The sequence below is a fragment of the Strigops habroptila genome, chromosome 2 (genome assembly GCF_004027225.2).
Source record: "Strigops habroptila isolate Jane chromosome 2, bStrHab1.2.pri, whole genome shotgun sequence".
NCBI classification, from domain to species: Eukaryota; Metazoa; Chordata; class Aves; order Psittaciformes; family Psittacidae; genus Strigops; species Strigops habroptila.
The window spans coordinates 10197507-10221176 of NC_044278.2; the positions used below are offsets into that span (position 1 = coordinate 10197507).

At 55.1% G+C, this 23670-nt stretch overlaps 3 protein-coding genes across 5 annotated transcripts; all 3 read left to right on the forward strand.

The window, feature by feature from the left end:
- The first annotated feature begins 28 nt into the window (after positions 1-28).
- On the forward strand, positions 29-2824 carry TPI1 (triosephosphate isomerase 1). The gene is made up of 7 exons (XM_030471948.1): positions 29-287; positions 887-1010; positions 1096-1180; positions 1299-1431; positions 1683-1768; positions 1917-2004; positions 2259-2824. Exons 1-7 carry the CDS (start codon positions 176-178, stop codon positions 2375-2377), a joined length of 747 nt encoding a protein of 248 aa, XP_030327808.1. The 5' UTR covers positions 29-175; the 3' UTR covers positions 2378-2824.
- A 4198-nt stretch (positions 2825-7022) lies between these two features.
- LRRC23 (leucine rich repeat containing 23) lies at positions 7023-13867 on the forward strand. 2 transcript variants are annotated; one of them, XM_030471951.1, is made up of 7 exons: positions 7023-7164; positions 7244-7356; positions 8365-8618; positions 8714-8844; positions 12309-12445; positions 13035-13257; positions 13540-13867. In XM_030471951.1, the coding sequence occupies exons 1-7, from the start codon at positions 7069-7071 to the stop codon at positions 13576-13578; spliced, it is 993 nt and encodes a 330-aa protein (XP_030327811.1). In that variant the 5' UTR covers positions 7023-7068; the 3' UTR covers positions 13579-13867. The 2 variants fall into 2 exon arrangements, with proteins under 2 accessions (XP_030327811.1, XP_030327812.1); XM_030471952.2 differs by having other exon boundaries at positions 7125-7164; positions 8376-8618.
- A 139-nt stretch (positions 13868-14006) lies between these two features.
- ENO2 (enolase 2) lies at positions 14007-23643 on the forward strand. 2 transcript variants are annotated; one of them, XM_030471954.1, is made up of 12 exons: positions 14007-14202; positions 16943-17034; positions 17730-17825; positions 18072-18130; positions 19122-19191; positions 19365-19498; positions 20673-20895; positions 21356-21553; positions 21677-21878; positions 22084-22192; positions 22330-22388; positions 22686-23643. In XM_030471954.1, exons 2-12 carry the CDS (start codon positions 16950-16952, stop codon positions 22753-22755), a joined length of 1305 nt encoding a protein of 434 aa, XP_030327814.1. In that variant the 5' UTR covers positions 14007-14202; positions 16943-16949; the 3' UTR covers positions 22756-23643. The 2 variants fall into 2 exon arrangements, with proteins under 2 accessions (XP_030327814.1, XP_030327815.1); XM_030471955.1 differs by lacking the exon at positions 18072-18130 and having other exon boundaries at positions 14008-14202.
- The last annotated feature ends 27 nt before the right edge of the window (positions 23644-23670 follow it).

A 23670-nucleotide genomic window follows, 5' to 3' on the forward strand; every position in this document is an offset into this window, starting at 1 on the left:
CCGGCACCGGGACCCGGGGCCGCGCACAGCTCGGGGAGGGGGCGGAGCCTACGGAGGGGGCGTGGCTTCGGGCGCTGCCGGGCTATAAAAGCGGGCTCTGGTCGCCGCACGCCGCCGCTGTCGCCGCCGCTGACCTTCGCGTCTCCTCCGGTGCCGGCCGCTGCCCGCTCCCGCCATGGCGCCCAGGAAGTTCTTCGTGGGGGGTAACTGGAAGATGAACGGCGACAAGAAGAGCCTGGGCGAGCTCATCCACACGCTGAACGGCGCCAAGCTCTCCGCCGACACCGGTGAGGGCGCGGCCGCACGTAGCGCACGTCCCGCGCGGCGCCTCCCGGCCCGGCAAATGTCAGAGGGCGGCGGGGGCCTAAATATAACCGGCAGCGGGGCTAAATTTACCCGCGAAACCGGATCCCGGGGCGCCGGGAGCGGGCCCGGTGCAGGCCCCGGCGGGAGCGGGGGGCCCGCTGCCGCCTCTGCCGCCTCCCTGGGCCTCCCGGCTCGGCCTTGCCCCAGCCCTGGTGCTCCCGGACCGGGGCCGCGGAGCTCCGTGCTTCAGCCGAGCTGGGGCACGCTGCGGGACCCGGTTCCGCCGGGCCCGGGCAGCGGGGCGGGAGTCCCGCCCGGCTTCTCAGCTATAGGCCCTTCCCAAGCGACCGGTGTGAGCCGGCCGAGGGGCCTGGCCATGGGCCTGATTCCGTCTCTGCCCCATGGATGGGGCTTCCTGCTCACGTAGCCGGGTGCTCCTGCTGCAGGGGGTCCCCACGTGTCCGGGAGGGCGGGCTGAGCCTTCTCGGGAGCAGGGGAGGGAGGGGTGACCTCGTGGGGCTGGGATCCGTGTCTCTGCCCTTCACCCATCTCAAGGGGAGGCACCTTCTTTGCCTTCCAGAGGTGGTTTGCGGAGCCCCCTCCATCTACCTTGACTTTGCCCGTCAGAAGCTGGATGCAAAGATTGGAGTTGCAGCACAGAACTGTTACAAGGTACCAAAGGGTGCTTTCACAGGAGAGATCAGGTGGGTCCCTGCAGGAGGGTGAAGCCAGGGTGCCTCTGGGACATGGATCTCCTCCAGAGGTGTAACTCATCTCCTTTCTCCCCAGCCCAGCGATGATTAAAGATATCGGAGCCGCATGGGTGATCCTGGGCCACTCGGAGCGAAGGCATGTTTTTGGGGAGTCTGATGAGGTGAGTGACCCTGGAATGGAGAAATGGACCCTGCGAAGGCCAGAGGGATGAGCAGTTAAAATAAGACCACAGGAGTAGGTCTGACTTATCAACTGCCTTGCTTCTTTTCTATGCCCAGTTGATTGGGCAGAAGGTGGCTCATGCTTTAGCTGAAGGCCTTGGAGTCATTGCCTGCATTGGAGAGAAGCTGGATGAGAGAGAAGCTGGCATTACAGAGAAGGTGGTTTTTGAACAGACCAAGGCCATTGCCGGTAAGGGAAGGAAATGGGTGCTTTTTTCTGCTTTGGGCTTTTGGGAAATGGCCATCCTGGCCTTAACTGGAAGGCTGTAATGGCCATCCTGGCCTTCCTTGTAAGGCTTGCAGATACATTGCTGTAAATGTTCACACACAACACTAATGCGATCATGTTAATGAAAGGCCTGTATGTTCCAGGAAGTTTTCTAGCTCTGCCTTTCCCAACATGGGTACTGTGCTCACCTATGCCTTCTCCCTCCTCTCCAGATAATGTGAAGGACTGGGGTAAAGTGGTTCTTGCCTATGAACCAGTTTGGGCTATTGGAACTGGTAAAACTGCAACTCCACAACAGGTATGAAGAAGAAAAATGACTAAATGGCCCACTGACCCTTCCAGCTCAAGAGATCTTCTTGAAGGTTCTCTCTAAACAATAAAGATTTAGAGGATCTGGTGTGTAGGATGGCTCAGCCCTCGGTGTGACCCTTTCTGTTCCATTGCAGGCTCAGGAAGTTCATGAGAAGCTGAGGGGGTGGCTGAAAAGCCACGTGTCTGATGCTGTTGCTCAGTCAACTAGGATCATCTATGGAGGTAAATGACTCTGAAGCCCCTTTCCAGTGCAAGAAGTACTTTGTTTCACTGCTTATTGCTGCAGTTGTATAGCATGCTCTGCTGGTGGGGAAACTGGAGACTCAGAGCATGAAGAACCACCTATTAGCTTGTTTGGGTAAATGGGAGACAGTCTTACTGTCAGCATAGTGAGAGGTGGCTGGTACGTTGCAGGTTCTACCCTGGCCCCATTTTTTTGGTGCTGGCCATATCTGACCTTAAAATACCCTCCTCAGGTTCGGTCACTGGCAGCAACTGTAAGGAGCTGGCCTCTCAGCACGATGTGGATGGCTTCCTCGTTGGTGGAGCTTCTCTCAAGCCCGAGTTCGTGGATATTATCAATGCCAGGCACTAAAGCAGCCGGTGAGGAACAGTCCCTTGTGGTTAAGAGCAAGACACGGAAGCAAAAAGGGACCCTTCATTGCACACGTCTCTGTTCTGAGGCTTCCCCCATCCACGGTCATTGTTGTAGCTGTGCTGCTAACCCCCCCACACCATGTTGGAGCCCTGTTAGTGGGGGCCTGTCTCAGCAGAGTCTTGACAGCCTCCTCTCTGAGTTGGCAAAATCCTTGGTTGCCTGTTGACCCATAGAATCCCACAGCCAACCTGGCCAGTACCTCCCCGTTTCTCTGCCATGCTGCAGGGAGAGGGGGCCACTGGTGCTGTGGGAAGGAAAAAAGAACTACATTGTCTTGCATCCTTCAGCTCCATCAGCAAGGAGCCTGTCAGCTTAGCCCCTTGTGAGATGTCTTACCTCACCCGTGTCCCTTACTGAACAATAAATGAAAAAACAAAAAGTAAAGGTGTGTCCTGGCTCTTACTTGGAAGCAGCTGGGGACAAGCGCTGCACAGAACTTACTACTTGTGGAGGTAGCTGCTTGCAGGGAAGGGAGTGTGGTTTTGGTGGAGTTTTCTTTGAAGGTCCACCATTGCCCCAGTAGGTATTGCACAGGTTCAACCTGCTATTGTAGGCTTTGCCTGCAGCATACCCTGGGCATCTTGCTTCTGTCACGTTACAGCTCCTCTTTGAGCCCGTGGTGATTTGTGTGCATCTTTTCCACATGTCTCTTTATTCCAGCAGCTACTGGAGCACCTGCCTGTCCCTCTCATGCGATGATCTTTCCATGCCCTCATCCCTGCTCTTCACCTGTGACAACTGGTGATTGACTTCGTTGCTCGTTAAAGGCGGAGCAGTGCAGCGCCCTCTTTACCCAGGGAAGGTTTTCAGGCCATAGGCCGAGGCTGTGCTTGCTGCCTGCTCTCAGCCGTGCTCTCCTGGGTCAGAAAGCAGAACTTAGCTGTCATGTCCCAGCTGCTGCACCAGCCAGGCGATGTTTAGGTAGTCCTAAGGGTAGCGAGAAAGGAAGTGCCTCACAAGGAGGAGCTTAGCAGTGGGGTGGTGCATCCTTGGGGGCCGAAGGGCAGTGCCCTGGTCGGGAGCAGACGTGCGGAGGGGCTGCAGCGCTCAGCTGCGATGCGCTCTCCTGATGATGAACGATAGTTCGTGTTCTGGTCTGTTGCGTGTTCCTGCCCTGCCCGCATCGCCCGAGGGCCGAGAGGGGCCAGGAGGAGGGACACCCGCTCCCGCTGCGGCCCTCCAGGGCCCAGCTCCTCGTCCCCATCGGGACCGCACGTCCCGCTCCCGGGGAGGAGCCGGGGCCGGGCGCGGGCAGCGGCCGGTGTTGGGGCGCCCCCGCGCGGCCGCGGGGCGCTCCGCCGGCGGTGAGATGGAGGCTGGATCACCGGGACCGGCCGGAGCCCCGCGGTGTGTGCCCGCCCCGCCACGGAGCCCAGGGGGTGACCTACACGGGGAAAAGGGATGGGAGCTGCGCATCGATCTTGCTGCTGTGAGGAGAACGCAGAGGCGTAAAAGCATTCCTTTAATGAGGAATAAACTCATGGACAGTAATTTAGGCATCAGCAGGAATGCAAGATCTTGGTTTGTTTTGGTTTTGTCTGCTTTCTGGCAAGGCCATGGCTCTGTGGAGTGGGAATACTGCCAGATCTTCACTGCGAATTGTGGTGGTTGGATCTTGAATGGGGTTGCTGTTGGGAAAAATGCATTGTGCCTGCTGAGACACAGCCCGAGAGAGGCTGCTGTAGCTCCATGTCATCAGCCCCAACCAGTAACTAGGCTGCACTTGCATTCCCAGTAGGCACCCACGAGCACACATATATGCCACTTCAACATCTGTACATGGATGGACACACAGAGCTCACTCACACAAACACAGCACCAGGGGCCTCATCGCACCCCCTCCTCCGGCTGAGCAGGATGGAGGTGTGCTGGTGAGCGTGCACATACATCTGTGTGTGTGTATAGATCTATACATACGACATACGTTCAGCGCGGCTCCCTCCAGCAGCGGGGCTCAGGCAGCCTGCCCAGCAGCTGCCCCTCAATCACAGCCTCTCCGGTCCCCTGATCCCCCAGTAGCCGGCTCCCCTGTGGTGCTCCGGACCCCCAGGGACCCCCCCAGCCTCTTCAGCCGCTGCTAGGACTCCCCCAGTGCCCCTGGCAGCCCTCTCCGGGCCCCCGGGCCCCCTCGCTGGCTGGTCCAACTGCACCCTTGCTGCCGCTCACACTTGCCTGCCCCATGGCCTGCCCCATGGGCCGCTGGCACCTACAGCCCCCCCCCACCCCCTGCATGTGGCAACAAGAGTCCCTCGCCCAGGGCAACGTGCGAAAGGAGTTTAATGAGAGGCTGGGATGGACACAGCCAAACCATCACAAACCATTTACACGCTATCAGTGCTTTTCAGTCCCATATCGCTGTTCTCCCACACTTGATCCTGCACCCATCACCTAGATCCATCCTTTTCCTGCCTTTGGTTCCTCCCCTGAACACACCCTAATGACTCCTGTGCAATCCCCAAATGCTCTTCCGCTGCATCCCATCGTGTGTCCCAGAGCCCTGAACACAGCGACCCCCCAGCCCTAAAGGCACTCTGGGGCTGAGGGTCCCCTGGGAGGGCCACGGGCAGGATGTCCCTTCCTCCGAGTCCTTAATTTGGGTTCCCACCTGCCATCGTGCTCCTGTGGTGGGCTGATGGCTCCTGGGATGGGCACGGGAGCAGCTCAGCAGGGGCTGTTTGGGGTGCCCCCAACCGTCATCTCCTCAGTGGGTGAGCAAATGAGGTTGTAGCACATAACCTCCCTAGTGATCAGTATAGTTAGGTTTGGGGTCTTTTATATATATATGTGTATATATATATATATATATAAGCTAAATAAAAGTTCTCTCAGAGAGTTGGGTTCCTGTGTGTAATTGCTCTTGTTCCTTTTTTAGCTTGTCATCTAGAAACAAGGCAATTGAGCCATATGATCCTGCTGTAAGACCATATAAAACATGTGCATAAAGGCACACACAACTCCTACCAGTCCATTCTTCAGCATCAAGTGACAAGGGACAGGAAGAAAACCATGTCGTCGCTTTTCCTCCAGCACTGATTTACTGAAGGGCTCCTTAAAGCCTTGGAAAGCAAGGCTGGAAAGAGGGCCTGGAGTGCTTTATGTGTTGAGGGTTTTTTTGCAGGGGATATGGTGGAAAATCACATCATGTGCAGGTTAATGGCCAGGGAGTGAATTCAGATGGGGCAAGCGTAGCACAGGAGGAGAGGCCAGTGCTGGGGAGTAGTGAGGGGTGACACTGCAGGAGCCTGTGGCTCGTGTCTGATGGTTGTGTCCAGCTCAGCTTGGACCAGCTTATCTAACATGGACATTGTTCTGGGGCTGCACAGGGGCAAAGTGCTCTGGAGGGAAAAGGAGCAGGGCCTTGGACTTTGGTGCTAACCACACAACACCTGGCTCTGCTTGTCAGACACTGCAGGCACTGATGGCACCCACTGGTGCTGCAGCCTCAGCCCTCCCCAGCTCCCCAACATGGAGAAGAGCGTTGAAGCAGCCTCACCCACAGCGGGTCAGGACACTGCACCCCAAAAGGCACTTCCTGGCATCTGAGAAAACATGTCATGGGAGGTTCCATGCAGAGCCTAATTCTGCTCAACATGTTAATTAAGTATTTACCAGGGGGAATGAATGTCTTTCCACATAATACTTGCCACATGGGTGACCACCACCCTCTGCAGCCCAGCCTGATTTTGAAGCCAGCCCCATTTTGAGCTGGGCAGTGGGCAGGACAACCTCCAGCGGTCTCTTCCCACTGAAACGATCCTCCAGTTCTCCGGGTACAGTCTTGATAATGGCGGACATCAGCCAGCAAGGAAGGGCCAGGAGTGCTTGAGAGGGTAGAGCAGGATCACAAAAGATCCTGGAAAGCAACATTTTACAAGGACATGCAATGACAGGACAAGGGGAATGGCTTTAACCTGCCAGAGGGGAGATTGAGATGAGCTCTGAGGCAGAAGCTCTTCCCTGTGAGGGTGCTGAGGCGCTGGCACAGGGTGCCCAGAGAAGCTGTGGCTGCCCCATCCCTGGCAGTGTTCAAGGCCAGGTTGAACACAGGGGCTTGGAGCAACCTGCTCTAGTGGAAGGTGTCCCTGCCCATGGCAGGGGGGTGGAACTGGATGAGCTTTAAGGTCCCTTCCAACCTAAACCATTCCATGCTTCTATTACTCTGTGAAAGTGCTTCTCATGAAGCTGATCCATACTCTGAGCTTTCCACGTGGAATTTAACACCAAAAATGACAAGCTCTTGCAGGCAGAGCAGCGAGCTAACACCAGCAGTCAGCTGGGCGGAGCATTACCAGCAGGATGGTGAATAAAGAAGCCAGGGGGAGCTCGGATGGCAGATGCAGGGCACCCCGGCAGCGCCCGCCTTGCTGCGGGACACCGAGCGGTGGCTGCAGCACTAGAAGCCTCTTTTTGAGGGGGTTACCCAGAGCTGAGGAGGCTCCGGGCTTCACACATGCGCCGCCTGAGGCAGCGGCGGGGGCCGGGCCAGGGGCGGGGGGAGCAGGGGCGCCCCGCCCGGGGGCTGCAGCTCAGCGCGGTTGCGATGGCAGCGGCGCCGGGCCCCGCCTGCCCGGTTTCCATGGCAGCGGCACGCCGCGGCCCGAGGGAGCTGCCGGAGCGCGGCGGGGAGGATGGAGGACGAGGAGCTGGAGGAGGAGGAGAAGGAGGAGGACGAGGAGGAGGAAGAGGAGGACAAGGAGAAGGAGGCGGCAGAGGAGGAGGAGCAGGTGAGGGAGGGGGCAGCAGCAGCACCATCTGGCCGCGGCTGGGCCAGCGCTGGCGCTGTGCTCTCTCCTTCTCTCCCAGGTGCCAGCTCCGTGCCCGCTGACGGAGGAGGTGCTAAAGCAGGGCCTCTCTCTCCTCTGTAAAACCACCAACGGCCTGGCTCACGCCTATGTCAAATTTGAAGCCAAATCCAAGTGAGTGTGTGCAACATCTGCCCCGGGAGAGCCATGGAATGGTTTGGGTTGAAGGGACCTTAAAGCTCATCCAGTTCCAACCCCCTGCCATGGGCAGGGACACCTTCCACTAGAGCAGGTTGCTCCAAGCCCCTGTGTCCAACCTGGCCTTGAACACTGCCAGGGATGGGGCAGCCACAGCTTCTCTGGGCACCCTGTGCCAGCACCTCAGCACCCTCACAGGGAAGAACTTCTGCCTCAGAGCTCATCTCAATCTCCCCTCTGGCAGGTTAAAGCCATTCCCCTTGTCCTGTCCCTACAGACCCTTGTCCAAAGCCCCTCTCCAGGTTTCTTGTAGCCCCTTTAGGCACTAGGAGCTGCTCTAAGGTCTCCCTGGAGCCTTCTCCAGGCTTCTCTTATCAGCCTGTCTTCATAGGAGAGAAAGCCTCCTCCTTGCTGGGCATCTCTGTAGCCACAGAGCAGTTGTGCTGTGAGGCCACTGGTGACCTGCTGTGTTAACTGCTAACCTCTAAGATGCGCACTTAAATACAGTGCCACAATGGCCTTGGGACAGTTTGGAGCTTCAGCCCTATCAGTATACCCCAGATCTAGCTAACAGGCCTCAGTAATACTGTGTCTTTCAGCAGCTTCATAAGTATCTAAACCAGCTTTTTCCCACTTGGAAAGTCCTTCCACACATTCCTTGGTGTTGCCACTGCTGCCTAACAGACACCCTTCCTCCCCAACTTAACCTCTTTTTCTGCTCTGGTTCTGCCCTCTCCTGACAGATACAATTCAATGGGAGCAAGTAGTCCGTGTGCTGGGGAAGTGGGTCCAATCTTAACCATTCAGCCTTCTTTACAGGCTGTTTCGCCTGTCCCTGTCACCTGCCTTTTTCTTCCTTCTCTCCAGCAAGGCTTCCCAGGACAGCAGGGAAGAGGGAGAGGAGGATGCCCTCCTTCCAGCAGTTGTAAGCTGGTATAAGGGGGAACTATAAGAGATGCTTTATTCACATCGTCCCTCCCACAGGGACTTGACAGACATCAGCCTCCTCGCAAGCTTTGTTCACCTGCGGTATGTGGATTTGTCGGAGAACAAGCTGCAGGATTTGGCCCCCCTGAGCAGCCTAACCCACCTGCTCTGGCTGAAGGTGGATGGGAACCTGCTGAGCAGTGCCTGCATCGAGGAGCTGCCCTACCTTCAGGTCATCAGCTTTGCTCGCAACCGCATCAAGGACATGGAGGGCATTACTCATCCCCGCTTAGCCAACCTCAGCATGAAAGGTGATAAAGACCCCTCTCCTCATTCTTGTGCTCACAGGACACTATCTTTGGGTGGGATTAATTCTCTCATTGTTTCTTCCTCCTCTGGCACTCAGAAAATAAGATCCAGACAGCACTGGGCCTGAGTCATGACCAATTGTTCAGCCTACAAATCCTGGAGCTGCGAGGAAACAAGCTGAAGAGCACAGCAGGGCTCAATCTTCCCAAGCTCAAGACCCTCTATCTGGTAAGGGCTCAGCCAGCTTGAGTGGGACAGGGCTGCTCCAGAGCCTGGCATCTCCAGTGAGTGGGAAGAAGGGAGACACTGGCCCCTTCAAAGCAGCACGACTTTTGTGCTAGTGCAAACAGTTCAATCGTCTCAGCCCGAGAGAGGAACAGATTTCAGAGAGTTAAAGAGACAAAATCTCTTCTTCTGGGGTACCTCCTTCTGCATTGTTTGCCCAGACAGTGTGAAGGGAGCAGCCACTGACCAGTACTAGCTCTGCAAACAGCAAAGGAGTGTTCAGTGTGCCAGGTTCTCCCCTCCTGTGGGTATTCTCTTCTGGCAGTGTTAGGCAAGCCTGTATTCCCTGCGCCCGGGACCCCCAGAGGCCCGTGGGGAAAGCAACAGGTATGCTCTGGGTGACAGGGGGAGGTGATGCCTCTTTCTCCTCTCTGACTGGCCTAATCAAGTACTGGTTTAAACCCAGTACAATTATATGATTCACACCGTCAGCTGCCAAAAGGAAACTGATTGAACATTGCAGTGAAACTAAGATAGGAAAAGCAATTTCCTAACATCATAAACTATTGCTTCAGAGAACATTTACTCCCAGAGGCACAAGCGAAGAAAGTAGGCACAGCTTAGCCCCATGCATCACACCGTGCTACAGCTTGCAAAGGCTAGATAGAATGTCCTGAGTCACTACCCCTTAAAAAGCAATTACAGATTCTAAAGGCTTTGGAAAGCTGGATGGTTTCTTTTCATTAAGACTCCCTGTCAGAAAACACTGAGGAGATGGCTTGCTGACATTGCCTGCAATTTTCTGGTGGAAAGCTGAGATTTTTGGGCTAGAGGTGCTCAAAGGAGGGATGAGTTGGATAAGTCACTAGATACAGTACAGCATTTCAAAGTGAAAACAGTGACTTTAGTGAATGATTGGAGGGAAGCAAACACAGCACAGGGCCTACAAGAAACCTGGAGAGAGGCTTTGGACAAGGGCCTGTAGGAACAGGACAAGGGGAATGGCTTTAACCTGCCACAGGGGAGATTGAGATGAGCTCTGAGGCAGAAGCTCTTCCCTGTGAGGGTGCTGAGGTGCTGGCACAGGGTGCCCAGAGAAGCTGTGGCTGCCCCATCCCTGGCAGTGTTCAAGGCCAGGTTGGACACAGGGGCTTGGAGCAACCTGCTCTAGTGGAAGGTGTCCCTGCCCATGGCAGGGGTTGGAACTGGATGAGCTTTAAGGTCCCTTCCAATCCAAACCATTCCATGATTCTATGAGTCTATGATGCAATGATTTAAAGGTTACTGGCATGACTGAGGGATTTCTGAGCTGCACATGTGAAGCAGGCAAATTGCAAGATGTGATTATTAAAACAAGAACAACTGACTAATTTCTCAGGAATCTTTGGCCTGAGAATTGCCTCCCATGTCCACCTCCTCATTATATCATTCTGGAGGGAGGTTTCTCTCCAGGAGGTGCTTTGCTTTCTGTGTAAAGATTTCAGTATAACTTGAGCCATTGGTAGATGTAGCTGATGCCTCAAGGACAGGGTTCAAGACAAAGGGTTCAGCTTAAAGGAGTGGAACCAAATGTGGTTAATGTATAGTTAACCAGTTCATAGTTGCAGCTGAACGTGAGCACTAATAAAGTTATACCTACTAGCAGGAAGACTATGAGCTGGCTGTGTCCCATGGGGGCAGTTTGAGGATCACTGCTGTCAGCAGGGCTCTGTTAGCTCCCAGTCACTGCAGCAGTGGTGACAACAGCCAGTTAGAGCAAGGCCAGGGATGCAGGAAGGGGGGAGGCAACCATGGGCAACACATTCTAGTAGCTTTCCATAAGAAATGGTGGCATCACATCTATGTGAAGAACTGGTATCTAAGCTACAGTGATGATGTGATCACTTAAAGGTGTCATATAGAATATTATTTGATTTAGGGGGGAAAAACCCAACCTAACCCTGAAAAAAACCCCTTTTCTGCATTGTCCTGTTAGTGCTTATAAGGCCAGAGCTGTTAAAACTGTCCACACTGAAGTAATGAAGAAAATGAGTGTGTCAGGAGGTTACTATTCACCTTACTGAGCAGTGGTCTGTGAGCTCCCCACCCTGTTTCCCATACCAGCTCCTGATGTCCTCTGAGGTTCAGTGTACTAATCCTTCCTGCTGTTAAATCTGTTCACACAACCTTCACTATATCTCCAACCTTCTTCTTTTTGTCCCTGTGTTACCCTCTTTACTTGGCCCAGCTGGTCCAAACTCTCGTTTGCCCAGTTTCCATCAAAATCCTCCTCTTCTACAAAATGCTCTTTTCCTGAGTGACCCAGTCCTAAACTGTTCTTCTACCCCACCAGTTCAGCATGTACCTCTTTTATTAGTCTTGGGTACTGGCCACGTTGCTGCCTGGGTACCAACAGAGACCAGAGAGCACATCAGGACCTCTCTCCCTGCTTCCTGCCCAGGTATCCGCGTCCTTAGAGACTGCAGCCCCAATCGCAAGCGAAGCCCCCCCTGCTCGGGTTGGAGAACGCAGAGGGGTGGTTGTAGCTACCAGGGCTGTTCCAAACGTGGCTGCACAAGGGGGTGAGCAGGCTGAGCTAGCTGGGTGCTGGCACTGCGCTGAGCTTGGCCAGGAGACCTCTAGTGGCCTTTTCCAGCCGAAACCCTCCTGTGAAACTATGGCTGAAATTCAGAGCTTCATAGAATCCTTTCGGTTGGAAAAAACCTTTAAGATCATTGAGTCCAACCATCAGCCCAGCACTTCGTATGTCGCCGTCTCATAACTCACGTCACAATGAAGTGAATGAAATTCAGTGATGGGGAATGTTGGACTTCCTGCCATAAGAGTGTCAGATTTGTTGCAAGAAGGTGCACCCATGGATGGAGAGCAACAATTACACCTGGAAAAGTTTAAAATTAAACCAACCATCAACCCACACATGCCTGCAACCTGTCTCAGGAACATGCAGCCTGCTTCTGCTCCTAGAAGAGGAGAGGAGGAGACTTCTTGGTTTTCATGTGGGAGATGATTTCCCTCACATGAGAAGCAGCTGATGAAGATCCCTGGTCTACATGGAGTAACTGAGAGAGGCTGGGTATTCATCTTTCAAATACATTTGTTTCAGGCTCAGGTCCATCCTTTCCCCTCCACACTGTTGCTCTCTGTGGCCTTAGGGACTCAGATTTGGCACTGCCATGGAAGGGGGTGCTGTGCTGGCAGCAGCGTGTTCACCTGGTATGGTTTTGTCTCAGTCACCAAGTGATGCCACAGGAAACACTTTTCCAGTAAGCTTTTGGTCCTTGAATCTGAATACTTAGAACCCATTTGGCCAAGACCCTGAGCAACCTAATCTAGCTTCAGAGAAGACTGTGTTACGAGTGGCAGGGATTCTGAAGAGCAGAAAGAGCTTTAAAGGCCAGAAATAACTGCTGTTCCCTCTCCTGTGTGTCCCCTTTTTCCTTCTCTCTTCCTGCCTCCCTGGTGCTCAGTCCCAGAACACCATTTCGAGCCTTGAAGACATTGAGGGGCTGGAGCAGCTGGCAACTCTGCACCTGCGTGACAACCAGCTCGGGACCCTGGATGGATTCTCTAGTAGTATGAAGTGCCTGCAGTACCTCAACCTACGGTGGGTCCTCCCTGATCTGATGGGGACCAGAGACCCCTTCATCAGGCTGTATTCCTGTTTAGATGTTTAGGATTTTCTGGTTTCTTTGGAAGTTGAAGAGCTGATGGGGATAGGTTGATCTTTACATTCCTACCTGGTGCTCAGCACTCAGCTGTTGAGGGTTATAATAGCCAAGGCCTTTCCTGAGCTTTTCAGAAAACATTTGCCTCTCAGTCACTCTCACACCCCACCTCATACTTCCTATTCCTTGCTGTAGCTCCTCTGGACCCCTCTCAGTGTGTTCTCTGTGTCCTGGACATCAATGCAAGTGCCCTTTACTTCTTGGCATTTGCCATACAGGGCGATGGTGATACCACACAACTCAGTGGACTGTTTGAGCACAGAGAGATCCAGAGATGTCCTTTTTATCCCTCAGTCTGAGGAGCTGCAGGCAGATCTGGATTGTAGATCACAAGTCTGTGATCTAAAGTCTACAGTCTATCATGCTGCCAAGTCTTGCTTTGTCTGTCTTGTCACCCTGCTGTTCCAGAGGGATCTCACTACTTGCACGTGTCTCTTTGCCCTGCTCTCCGTGCTTCCTCTTCTTCAGGAACAATGGGATCAGTAGCTTTCAGGAGGTGGCAAAACTGCAGGTCCTGCCCATGCTGCAGGCACTGGTGCTGTTGGACAATCCATGCTCTGAGGAGACTGATTACCGGCTGGAGGTCCTGGCCCTGCTGCCACACCTGCAGCGCCTGGACAAGGAGGTGGTTGAGCAAGAGGAGCGGGCAGAGGCGAACGAAATCCGTCAGAGAAGGCAGGAAGAAGAAAAGGTGAGACCAGCATGGGCAGAGGACAGAAGTAAAGGGAAAGAGAGAGGATCAGACATGCTGATCAAGCCCCTCCTCCTCTAGATTACATGAGGAGAAGGCTGAGGGAGGTCAGTCCCAAGGGCAAAGACAGTCTGAAACAGAGACCAGGCTTCACAACCTGGTTGTGATGGCCAGCATCACAGCTCTCTGGCCATCCCCATCCCCTCTAGCAGAAGTGAGCGGTGAAAGGGGAAAGGAAGTCCAGTATGGAGTCATTTAACTTGTCCCTCTTTCCTTCTTCAGGAAATGGAGAGATCAGGGCAGGGTGATGCGACTGAGTGACCCTGGTTTTAACACCTGTACCCAGAGCCAGACTAGGTTTGGAGATGCCTTCCCCCACTCGTGCAGCTGTAGTGACCAGACCCACCTTCACCTCAGTTTGCCCCCTCTGGTCCTGGAAGCTGCCTTGAGGTACTGCAGTGGGCTTTTGCAGTCACCGCACTCATGTGCCTTCTCCTCAGTAGGCCCAAGAGGGAAAAGGGGAAAGTTACAGGTTCTGTGGTTCAACTTACGGCTCCCAAAAATCCTACAACATTTTCTGATTTGAATAAAAATAATTAATGAGCCTGGAGTGACTGGAGTTGTTTATCCTGCACACCCACTCCCATTCCCGGCTTCCTCACCCTCGTCTGTCTACGTCTATCCCCTGTCTGTCTCTCCCTCTTTCTCTCTCCATCCTCTACGTGCTGTTTGCAAAGCTTTGCTAAATCCTGACTCATCGCAGCTCTGGGTCACATGCTGCTGTCCCGGCCCTATCAGGGGCGTCTCCATCCTGCTGCTGCCGCCGCCGTTGGCTTAGAGGACACATCATCTCCCCTTGAGGTCCTGCATCCCTCCTCAGCTCCGTCCTCGCTCCTTTCCACCAGCACTTTCTCAGTGTCTCTCGTTCACCCCTGCCCTAGGAAGGTAAGTGTCTCCCCACGGCCAGCGCCCCCCTCACCGCATGCACGTTTCTGCCCCCCACCCGGTGTCCTCCAAACCCTACACGCACTTTGGGGTCCCTGCGGAGAAGGACCACGCTGAGCGGCATTAACAACCGAACTCCCCTCGCTTCCTCCCCCTGCTCCTCCCACCTCTTCCTCCTCACCCCCACTCTGCTCACTTTTCTTTCGTATTTTAATTTCAGGTGCTCCCCTCCTTCCCTACCCTGGCAAAGCATCATTTCAGATGTGAACCCAGGGGATTGCAGGAGGGGGGCCAGTCAACAAGGGTAGGCGCTGCTCCCAAGGGCATTGCCGGCAGGCGCTGCGGGATGGAGCTTTACCGGGAGGGGCGGGTGGTGGTGGTGAGGAGGCAAAGCTCAGTTTGGGCACTGCTGGGGAAAGGACCCAGCCTCAGAGCACACCAGTCCCCAGCCTGCCGAGGTGCTGACACAAACACGGATCGCACGGAGAAGGAAGAAGGCAGGAAGGGAGGGCGGGAGGGAGGAGAAGGGATGTTTTCTCATCTGCACAGCCCCACAGCACACAGGGGAGGGGGGGGCAGCAGGGAGAGGAGGTGACAGTCAAGCAAGCAATAGCTGCATCAGCCACGACACTGCAGCAGTGCGCGCTTCCTGGGAGCAGTGCCCAGCCCGGGGGGGATCGCAGCAGCACCGGGGGCTTGGGGGAAAGGTCTCAGCACGCCGGTCTGCCTGGCGGGGAGCGGGGATTGCGATGCTCTGGCGACAGGCAGTGCCCCGGGGCAGTGCCCCCGGGAAGGCACCGCAGCAGCGCCTGTCTCCTGGGATACCCTGCCCAGCCCCAGCCTCCAGCCTGGCTCCTCTCTCCTCCTCACTGTGGTCTACGGGCTCCCGGCCGTGGCTCTGTCCCAATCCCTTATCCCAGCTTATCCGCCTCTGACCTCCTTTCAGGACAGTGCAGCGGATGACAGGGATTTCAGGGTGGTTCTTTGTGCTGTTCAAAGGAGGGCAAACGCAGGGGACACGGGGCAGCAGTACAAGTGGAGGAAAGGATTTAAAGGACTAGAGGGGAGAAGAGATCAAGTGAGTGATGGGGCGGGGCGTGCAGGGCTGGATTTGGGCTTGTCATTTGGTTTCCCCCCAGCTGGCCTCAACACGGGCCCGTGGATGTGGGCAGAGGGATGTGACCAGGGGCAACTTGGCCACATAAGCAGAGAAGCACCACATCTGGCACAGGTCGTGCTATCAAAGAGCACGTTAATAGGATCCTGTTCCTCTGTCTTCTGTGGAGGCTGTTGGGGCATGGCCAGGGCACTGCTGCAAAGGAAGCTCGCAGCTGCACAGGCACGGCTCTGGAGGAAGTTCCTGCAGCGTGTGCCAGATGGCATGAGGAGTGCTGCCAAAGCAGCTGATGGGGGATCCCAGCCCACATGGACATGGTGGAGGTCCCTGTGCAGGCTCCAGAGAGCCCTGGTGTCGCTGACTGAAACTCCCCACTACGGGAAGCTGAAACCTCAGTGCAACGCAGTGATTTCCACCCACCCGAGGCAATGGGCTCCTGCTTCCCCCCAGCCACCTTCTCAGCTGCCCTCGGTGCTGTGATGTGCTATTTGCAGCCCCACGGCCCCATGCCGAGCCCCGCTGCTGGCTGTACCCCTGCTGCTCACACGCACCGCAGCCTCTGCACCGGGTTTTGCGTGGGGCCGGCCCTGCTGGGGTGAATCATCGCTGGGGGCTGGAGGAGGAAAGGCTGGCAGGGCTGGGGACATGAGGTGATGCACACCTACCTGCTGCTCCTTCTCCTGGGGTGGGGGGGGCAGCTCCCTGGCAACACATGGCTCGATGGCCAGGGCAATAAGGAAGTGGGATGGGGGAGGAAAATGAGTGGGTTTGGACCCCCTCGGGATCAAACTTCAGCTAGAGAAGGTTTTTCAAACAGCTATCCTCACCACCAACCTGTTTTGCACCTCAGGTTTAACTCGGTGCCCCAAAACACCAGGTTTCCTCACCCTTCCCATCCGACAGAGATGCCTCCCAGTGTCACTCATTTCCCCATCTCAGGAGCAGTTCAGGCAGGGCCAGGTCCCCCCCTCCCTTCAGAGCCCTCTCTCCCATGTAAGGGCCTTCAACAAGATGGCTCCTCGGGCTGCTGGCCAGATCCACCTCAGTGCTGCCTGACCCGATGGGAAGGCTGAGCCAGGCGTTGGGGAAGGGATATGTGGCTGCAAGAATCAGGTTGAGGGTCCCCATGGACCAGCCACCCCCTGCCCAGCTCTGCCCCCGGCAGCTGCTGCGCTAAGCCAGCCCTGGCAGGGACTGTCCTCACCTCCCGGCAAGGGGAAGGGAGACGCGTTGATCCCTCCCTCTGCTGCCCGCGAGTGCTGCCTGTGGTTCCCCCCCTGCCTCTGCCGTCCATCTCTGCTCATGTCGGAAGCCCTGAGAAGGGGCAGAGTTCAGCTGTGGTGCAGGGAGAGGGGGAGAGGGAGCTCCCGGTGTGTCACGGCCAGCGAAGAGGCAGAATGAACTCCAATAGATAACCAGCTCCTGGGCAGATTGTGGGCAGATTCCCACACTAAACCCATTGGGGTTTAGTACCAATATCTAAATTTTCTTGAGCCCATACTTTTATCTCCAGCTCAGATCTCTCTTCCTTGAGCTCCCTTCTCTCTGACGGTGTCCTATTAGAAGGGTGAGCACCAGATCCTGGGGCCTCTCAGAGCTGAGTGTGTCCTGTCCTCTCCACAGGCTCGCCATGGCAGTCGAGAGGATCCATGCACGTGAGATCCTGGACTCCCGCGGGAACCCCACCGTTGAGGTGGACCTGTACACACACAAAGGTACGTAGTGAGGACAAGAGATAGAAGGGAGTTGCTGCCCACCTTGGGGGAGCTTGTGTGACCGAGCCATGTGCCTGCTAGTACCAGGGATGGAAAGCACCATTAACATAGACGTGTTTCCCTTGTCATATCCCTGTGATGCCCAGCTGCGGCTGTGCTTCCAGTCCTGGGACACAGTACAAGTTTGGAAACACACCCATGGCCATGCTCATGAGGCAGGGGAAGGTTTGTCCCCTGTGCAGGCATGGACACGCACATGTGTCTCAACTGGAAGAGCTGCGCTGTGCCCGAAGCTAGGCAGGCTGAGGGGTGAGGGGCCAGAGCAGGCATCCCTTCTTTACCGAGGCAGAAACGCAGCCCTAGCCTGAAGCAGAGGAAGCCGCTGGCCATGAGTCAGGCTGCCTCTGGAACCAGGAGGACGGCTGAGAAGCCAGAACTCCACCTGTTGTCATCCATAGTGCTGGGTTCAATGTGGACCTCGGGGCGCCTTAGATCCAGGTTTCTCGCTCTGGAATTCCTGGGTGCTTTTATTTCTGCCACCCTGGTGCTCCACCTCTGAGACAACCAGCCCTGAGGGGCCATCCTTTTGCACAAGCAGTTGCCTCATCCTTTCCCAGGGGAGCAGGACACCAGCAGGTCCGTGAGGGTTTTCCCTCCCTCTGCTCACCTCATACGTGTGTTCTGCTGTTCCCCAGGCATGTTCCGAGCAGCGGTCCCCAGCGGCGCGTCCACCGGGATCTATGAAGCGCTGGAGCTGCGGGACAACGACAAGTCGCGTTTCCTCGGGAAAGGTGGGGAGATGCCTGCGCACGGGGCTCTGCCGGGGGTTCCACTCAGCCCTGTGGGGATGCGGATGTGTCCCTCAGGGGAACCACAGAGGCACAGAGCTAGAGTAAAGTGAAAGATCAGGCCTCAACCTTCCCTCACTGTCTCCCTCTCTGTCTCTCTACTGGTCCTCTCCCTCCCTCTTTCCACTCTCCTCTTTTTGCCTCACCCTCTTTCTCTCTCTCTCTTTTTCTGTCTCTTCCCTTCTTTAGGGGTCCTGCAGGCCGTGGATCATATCAACAGCACTGTTGCCCCAGCTCTCGTGGGCTCTGTAAGGATTTCTCTTTGTTCTCCCTTGTCCATCGCTTACTCTGGTCCATCTCTGTCCCCTGTTCTCTGTTTCTGCCTCTCTCCATTCACTGGGTTAACACACGTAGTGATGCTCTCTGTGAACCTGGGCGCACCCCTCCTTGTCCTCCATGCCTGTATGTGTCCACAGTGAGCTTTCCTCTGGGCAGAAAGGATTTAATGCTACGTGACCCACTGCAGCACCTCTACCGCCTAACTAGTCCCTGTAGAGCTCCCTCCCCTCTTTCAGATGTGCTCCTCCTCAAGCACCAAATCTCACCCATGTGTCTGTGGCCTCACACCCTGCTCGTCCCACTCAGCACTCGCGGTGCGATGAGCAATGACCATAACGTGCAAGGTCTGGCACAGCACCAAGCTGCACAGCGGTGGTGCCATATCTGCAGCCTCTTCACACCTGAAGACCTGGAGCCTGCTCTGAGGAGAGCTGAGCTAAAGCCACACGTTACACCCTGTGCAGCCTGTGGGGGGGTCTGGCTGAGAGCCCGGCAATCTCCACCACAGAAAAACACCCAGCTTGGTGGAGGGCATGGATTAGGCCATGCTCGCTCCTGGGGACGGCTCCATCCAGTCTACATTGCTTGTTTGGGGTTGAGCATGTACTGTTGTCCTGCCTAGCTTCTATGTGGCCACAGCACCACAAAGCTCCCTGGAAGCTGCCAAAATGCTGGGTAAATCCCTAAGGCAGTCCTGTGTTCCCAGCAACACATGGCCTTGCCTGATCCCCTCTCCAGCGTGGGTACATCTACACTGCACTGCAGCAACATCATCATGGTTACCTAACTTGACTACATACCAAGGCACTAGTTTCCAAAGCTTTGTGTGTATATGTTCCCCCACAAGCTATAAAGGTCCCTGTACCCCGCAGCTTATCCATCAATGCCTCCTATCTTGCACACCAGAGCCAACAGCTCTTCTCAGCCTCCCCTTCTGAGAAGCTGTTTTCTTTCTTGCAGGGCCTCTCTGTCGTGGATCAAGAGAAGATAGACAATCTGATGCTTGAGATGGATGGCACAGAGAACAAATGTAATCCATTCCTCTTTTTTGGCCTGGGAAGTAAAGAGCAGGGGAGGCTGCAGGGGGCTGGAGCGGGGAGCGATATCAGAGCTGTGGTGAGCCCAAGGCTGGGCTGGCAAGGGCACCCGCTGGGCAGGAGGTTGGTGGTGAGAAGCCTAACTCCTCCTTGGTTTCCCCAACAGCCAAGTTTGGTGCCAATGCTATCCTGGGAGTCTCGCTAGCTGTGTGCAAGGCAGGAGCTGCAGAGAAGGATGTCCCCCTGTACCGGCACATTGCTGACCTGGCTGGCAACTCGGATCTCATCCTTCCTGTGCCAGTAAGAGCCCTCCATCCTTGACATCCACCTGCAGAAACTCCAAAAGAAACTTCAAAGAGTGTTTTGGGAGGTGGAGAAGGAAGGGATATAGGATTGAAACATCAGCTGTGTGCACTGCACTTAAAGAAGCAAACCAAGGGCTGGGATTTGTCAGGTTTCAACACGTTAAAGAGGGGCCTGAGGAAGATACGACAGAGGATGTGGTGGGAGCTGACTGAGGATCTCACTCTTAGCACAAGAACCAGAGGGCATCATGTGAACCCTCTGGGGCACGGTTCAAAACAAGGGCATATGGGTCTTCACAGTGGGGTAGCTGCTCTGCGAAACTCCTTCACAAAGGGTGTTGTGGGTGCTAACATTTTCTCAGAGTCAAGGAGAAAGGTCCTGGAGGAGGGGCTGATGTTGCATTGCTGATAAACAAATACAGATAAACATAGCACAGATGAACACATATAGCTCAGGAGATCTCTTATAGGGAAACCTCCTGGAAGCTCCAACACAAGAGGGACGTGGACCTGCTCAAGTGAGTCCAGAGGAGGCCACAGAGCTGCTGCGAGGGCTGGAGCCGCTCTGCTCTGGAGACAGGCTGAGAGAGCTGGGCTGGGTCAGCCTGGAGAAGAGAAGGCTCCTTAAGGGGGGACCTTGAACAGCTCCAGTGCCTAAAGAAATCTGTACAAGAAATCTGTAGAGGGACTTTTTACAAGGGCCTGTGGTGACAGGATAAGGGGGAATGGCTTTAACCTGCCAGAGGGGAGACTGAGATTGGATACAAGGCAGAAGCTCTTCCCTGTGAGGGTGCTGAGGTGCTGGCACAAGGTGCCCAGAGAAGCTGTGGCTGCCCCATCCCTGGCAGTGTTCAAGGCCAGGTTGGACACAGGGGCTTGGAGCAACTTGCTCTAGTGGAAGGTGTCCCTGCCCATGGCAGGGGGTGGGATCTTTCAGGGTCCCTTCCAACCAAAGCCATTCTATGATTCTATGATATGATTCTATGAATTAGAAGGGAAAGTCCTCTCCAACCATTTGCCATGAGCCACTATTGGAAAGGAGGCCCTGGGCCTATGTACCTTTGGTCTGATGCGTTGTAGCTGATGTGTTATGTTACCCTGTGGGAGCTTCCTCTAGCTGGTGCCAGGACAGGCACCTTCAGCTGTGATTCTCTTACGGACTCTTCCAGGCTTTCAACGTGATCAATGGAGGTTCCCACGCAGGCAACAAGCTGGCCATGCAGGAGTTCATGATCCTGCCTGTGGGAGCCGAAAGCTTCCGCGATGCCATGCGCATCGGGGCTGAAGTCTATCACAACCTCAAGAGTGTCATCAAGGAGAAGTATGGCAAGGATGCTACCAATGTGGGTGATGAGGGAGGCTTTGCCCCCAACATCCTGGAAAACAGTGAAGGTGAGAGCCCTGCAGAGATGGGGTACCACTGCCTGCAATGCTGTGGTTTCCTATACCCAGCTCACAGCGTTTCCCAAAGACTGGTTCAAAATATGATGCCTCAGTGTCATTGACCTCCTGTGTTAGGGGATGGTTTCTAAGCTCCTTCGCCTTGGGGTGGCCTCCATCTGTCGTGGCCTTTTCATAAATACCTTTCACATATGTGCACACTTCTCCAAGGACTTCCCCCAACTTGCCTCTGAGCTGTGGGATTGTATTTTAAATCCCTCCTCCTCCCTTTGGACATGGCCTCCACAGCTCCGTGGCATGTTTCTGTTGTGCTTTGAGCTCCCTTCTACTTCTCCCATCTTTCTGTCAGACCCCTCAGTGGCTCCCAGAACCCTCCCAGGGGAGGTTCCCACTGAAAGGCAGAGCTTTCTGCTCGGGCTGACTCTCCTGATTGCAACTCTGCTCCTCCCAGCTCTGGAGCTCCTCAAGGAAGCTATTGACAAGGCAGGCTACACAGACAAGATTGTCATCGGTATGGACGTGGCAGCCTCCGAATTCTACCGTGATGGCAAGTACGACCTGGACTTCAAGTCGCCAGACGACCCAAGCCGCTACATCTCTGCAGATGAGCTGGGTGACCTCTACCAAAGCTTTGTACATGATTATCCAGGTGAGCTGCTGTGTGTGGCAGCAGGGAATCAGCACTGGTGTGGCATACTTAACAGGTACATGCCCTCTGGTTTTGGGGTGGGAGAGGCAGCTTTGACTCATGTCTCTTCTGTTGTCCCTTCAGTGGTCTCCATTGAGGATCCCTTTGACCAAGATGACTGGGAAGCCTGGTCCAAGTTCACGGCCAATGTGGGGATTCAGATAGTGGGAGATGACCTGACAGTGACAAACCCCAAGCGCATTGAGCGAGCTGTCGAAGAGAAGGCCTGCAACTGCCTCCTGCTCAAAGTCAACCAGATTGGATCTGTCACAGAGGCCATCCAAGCGTAAGTCCAGCCCACTGCCCTTGTCCTGTGAAAAGGTTGGTGATGGACCACAGCAGGATGGCATCTATCCATTGGATGAATGGGCTTTTGTCTCTACCAGAGCGTAGGGTGCTGAGGGTGGGAGGAGAGGCTGCCTGGACCTCACCTCGTGCAGGCAGTGGTTAGAGGAGTGGGAGCTGCTGACTGCATCCCTCATTCCTTGCAGCTGCAAGTTGGCCCAGGAGAACGGTTGGGGGGTGATGGTGAGCCACCGATCTGGGGAGACTGAAGACACGTTCATTGCTGATCTGGTTGTAGGACTGTGCACCGGGCAGGTAGGTGAGACCCAGGCCATGCACAGGTCTGGCGGAAAGCGAAAGGGTGTGAAGATAGAATCCCTTGCTTCCCCATGGGAAACCGCTGCGAGTCATGACAGTGTCTTACAGTGTTTGTTTTGGGGAATACTTTGCAGATAAAGACGGGTGCTCCCTGCAGGTCTGAACGTCTGGCTAAATACAACCAGCTCATGAGGTAAGGGGCTCCGGGGGTGGGAATGCAAAAGAGAGAATTGGAGGAGTGACTAATTGGGGTGGGAGAAGCTGAAAGCCTGAGGGTACATGGGGCTTGTGGGGGAAATGTCATGAAGACAAGGCACAGAGATGACAGTAGGATCCCAAGGAGATCTCTGGAGCAGACTCCTTCCCTTCTCCTTGGCTCCTCCAGCCCATGTCAGCTTCCTGCTGAGGCACTGCCTCTCTCTGGTACCCTGGTGCCTCCAAAGCTCCCTCACAGCAAAGGCCTGACATGTGCTCTCTCTATCTCCTGCAGGATTGAGGAAGAGCTTGGCGACGAAGCACGCTTTGCCGGACACAACTTTCGCAACCCAAGTGTTCTTTGAACACTGTCCCCAGGGCACAGCCACCCTGCTGCTCTTTCCCACCTCACAGACTCTGAACCTCTCTTCCCTCCACTGCTCCCTTTTTTGCTCTTTCTCCCCTACTCTGCCACCCGGTTCCCTCTCATCTCAAACCCCCTTGAGTTCAGGTGTCCCCAGCTAGATGTACCCAGGTGAAGGATGATAGAAAGGCCTATACCTGTGTCCCTTGCTTTGGGGTCATAAGCATTTCGGGATGTAGGCATTGAGTGTTTTTTGGGGTTCTGTGTGCAGGGCTGCATCTGAGCCACTCTGAGTGTTAAGACTGCAGGAGCACACCAGCTGCCTGGTGTGTCTCCCCCGTACGCCGGAGCATGGGCGGTGAACATATGTGCGTTGGCTGCTGTGTTTGGACAAGTGTCGCACCCGTGGCTGTGTATGGACGAGCATCACCAGTGGCTCGCTCTCGTTGTGCATGTGTGTAGGTGCATGCGTGCTGGCCTACGGCGTCCTTGTGCCCCAGGTTGTGTCTGCACTGAGCTGTGGTGGGACCCCGGCGTCCCCTCCCTCCGCCCCAAGTGCTGTGCTGTGTTGGGCTGTGCTTGCCAGCAGCTTAGCGTTGAAGTGCACTGCTGTCCCTCACTGGGTCTGCGTGTGTGTGTGTGTGTGTGCTGTCAGTCTCCGGGTCAGCACGTAGTACTGTGGGACAATATATTAAAACACATCCGTAAACAAACCCATGCTCTCGTTTGCTTCTCGTGACCTTTTTCTCTCTATTCCCTCCCCTCTTGCAGTCCTTCACCCTCTCCTCTGCCCATAATGTCTGCTTCACCTTCTGAACGGCCCATGCTCAGCTGAGCAACAGACAAACTACAGATCCCTAAACTCAATTAAAATGTATTTCACACCTGATTTGCCTGGCTTGGCCTGATGCTTCTC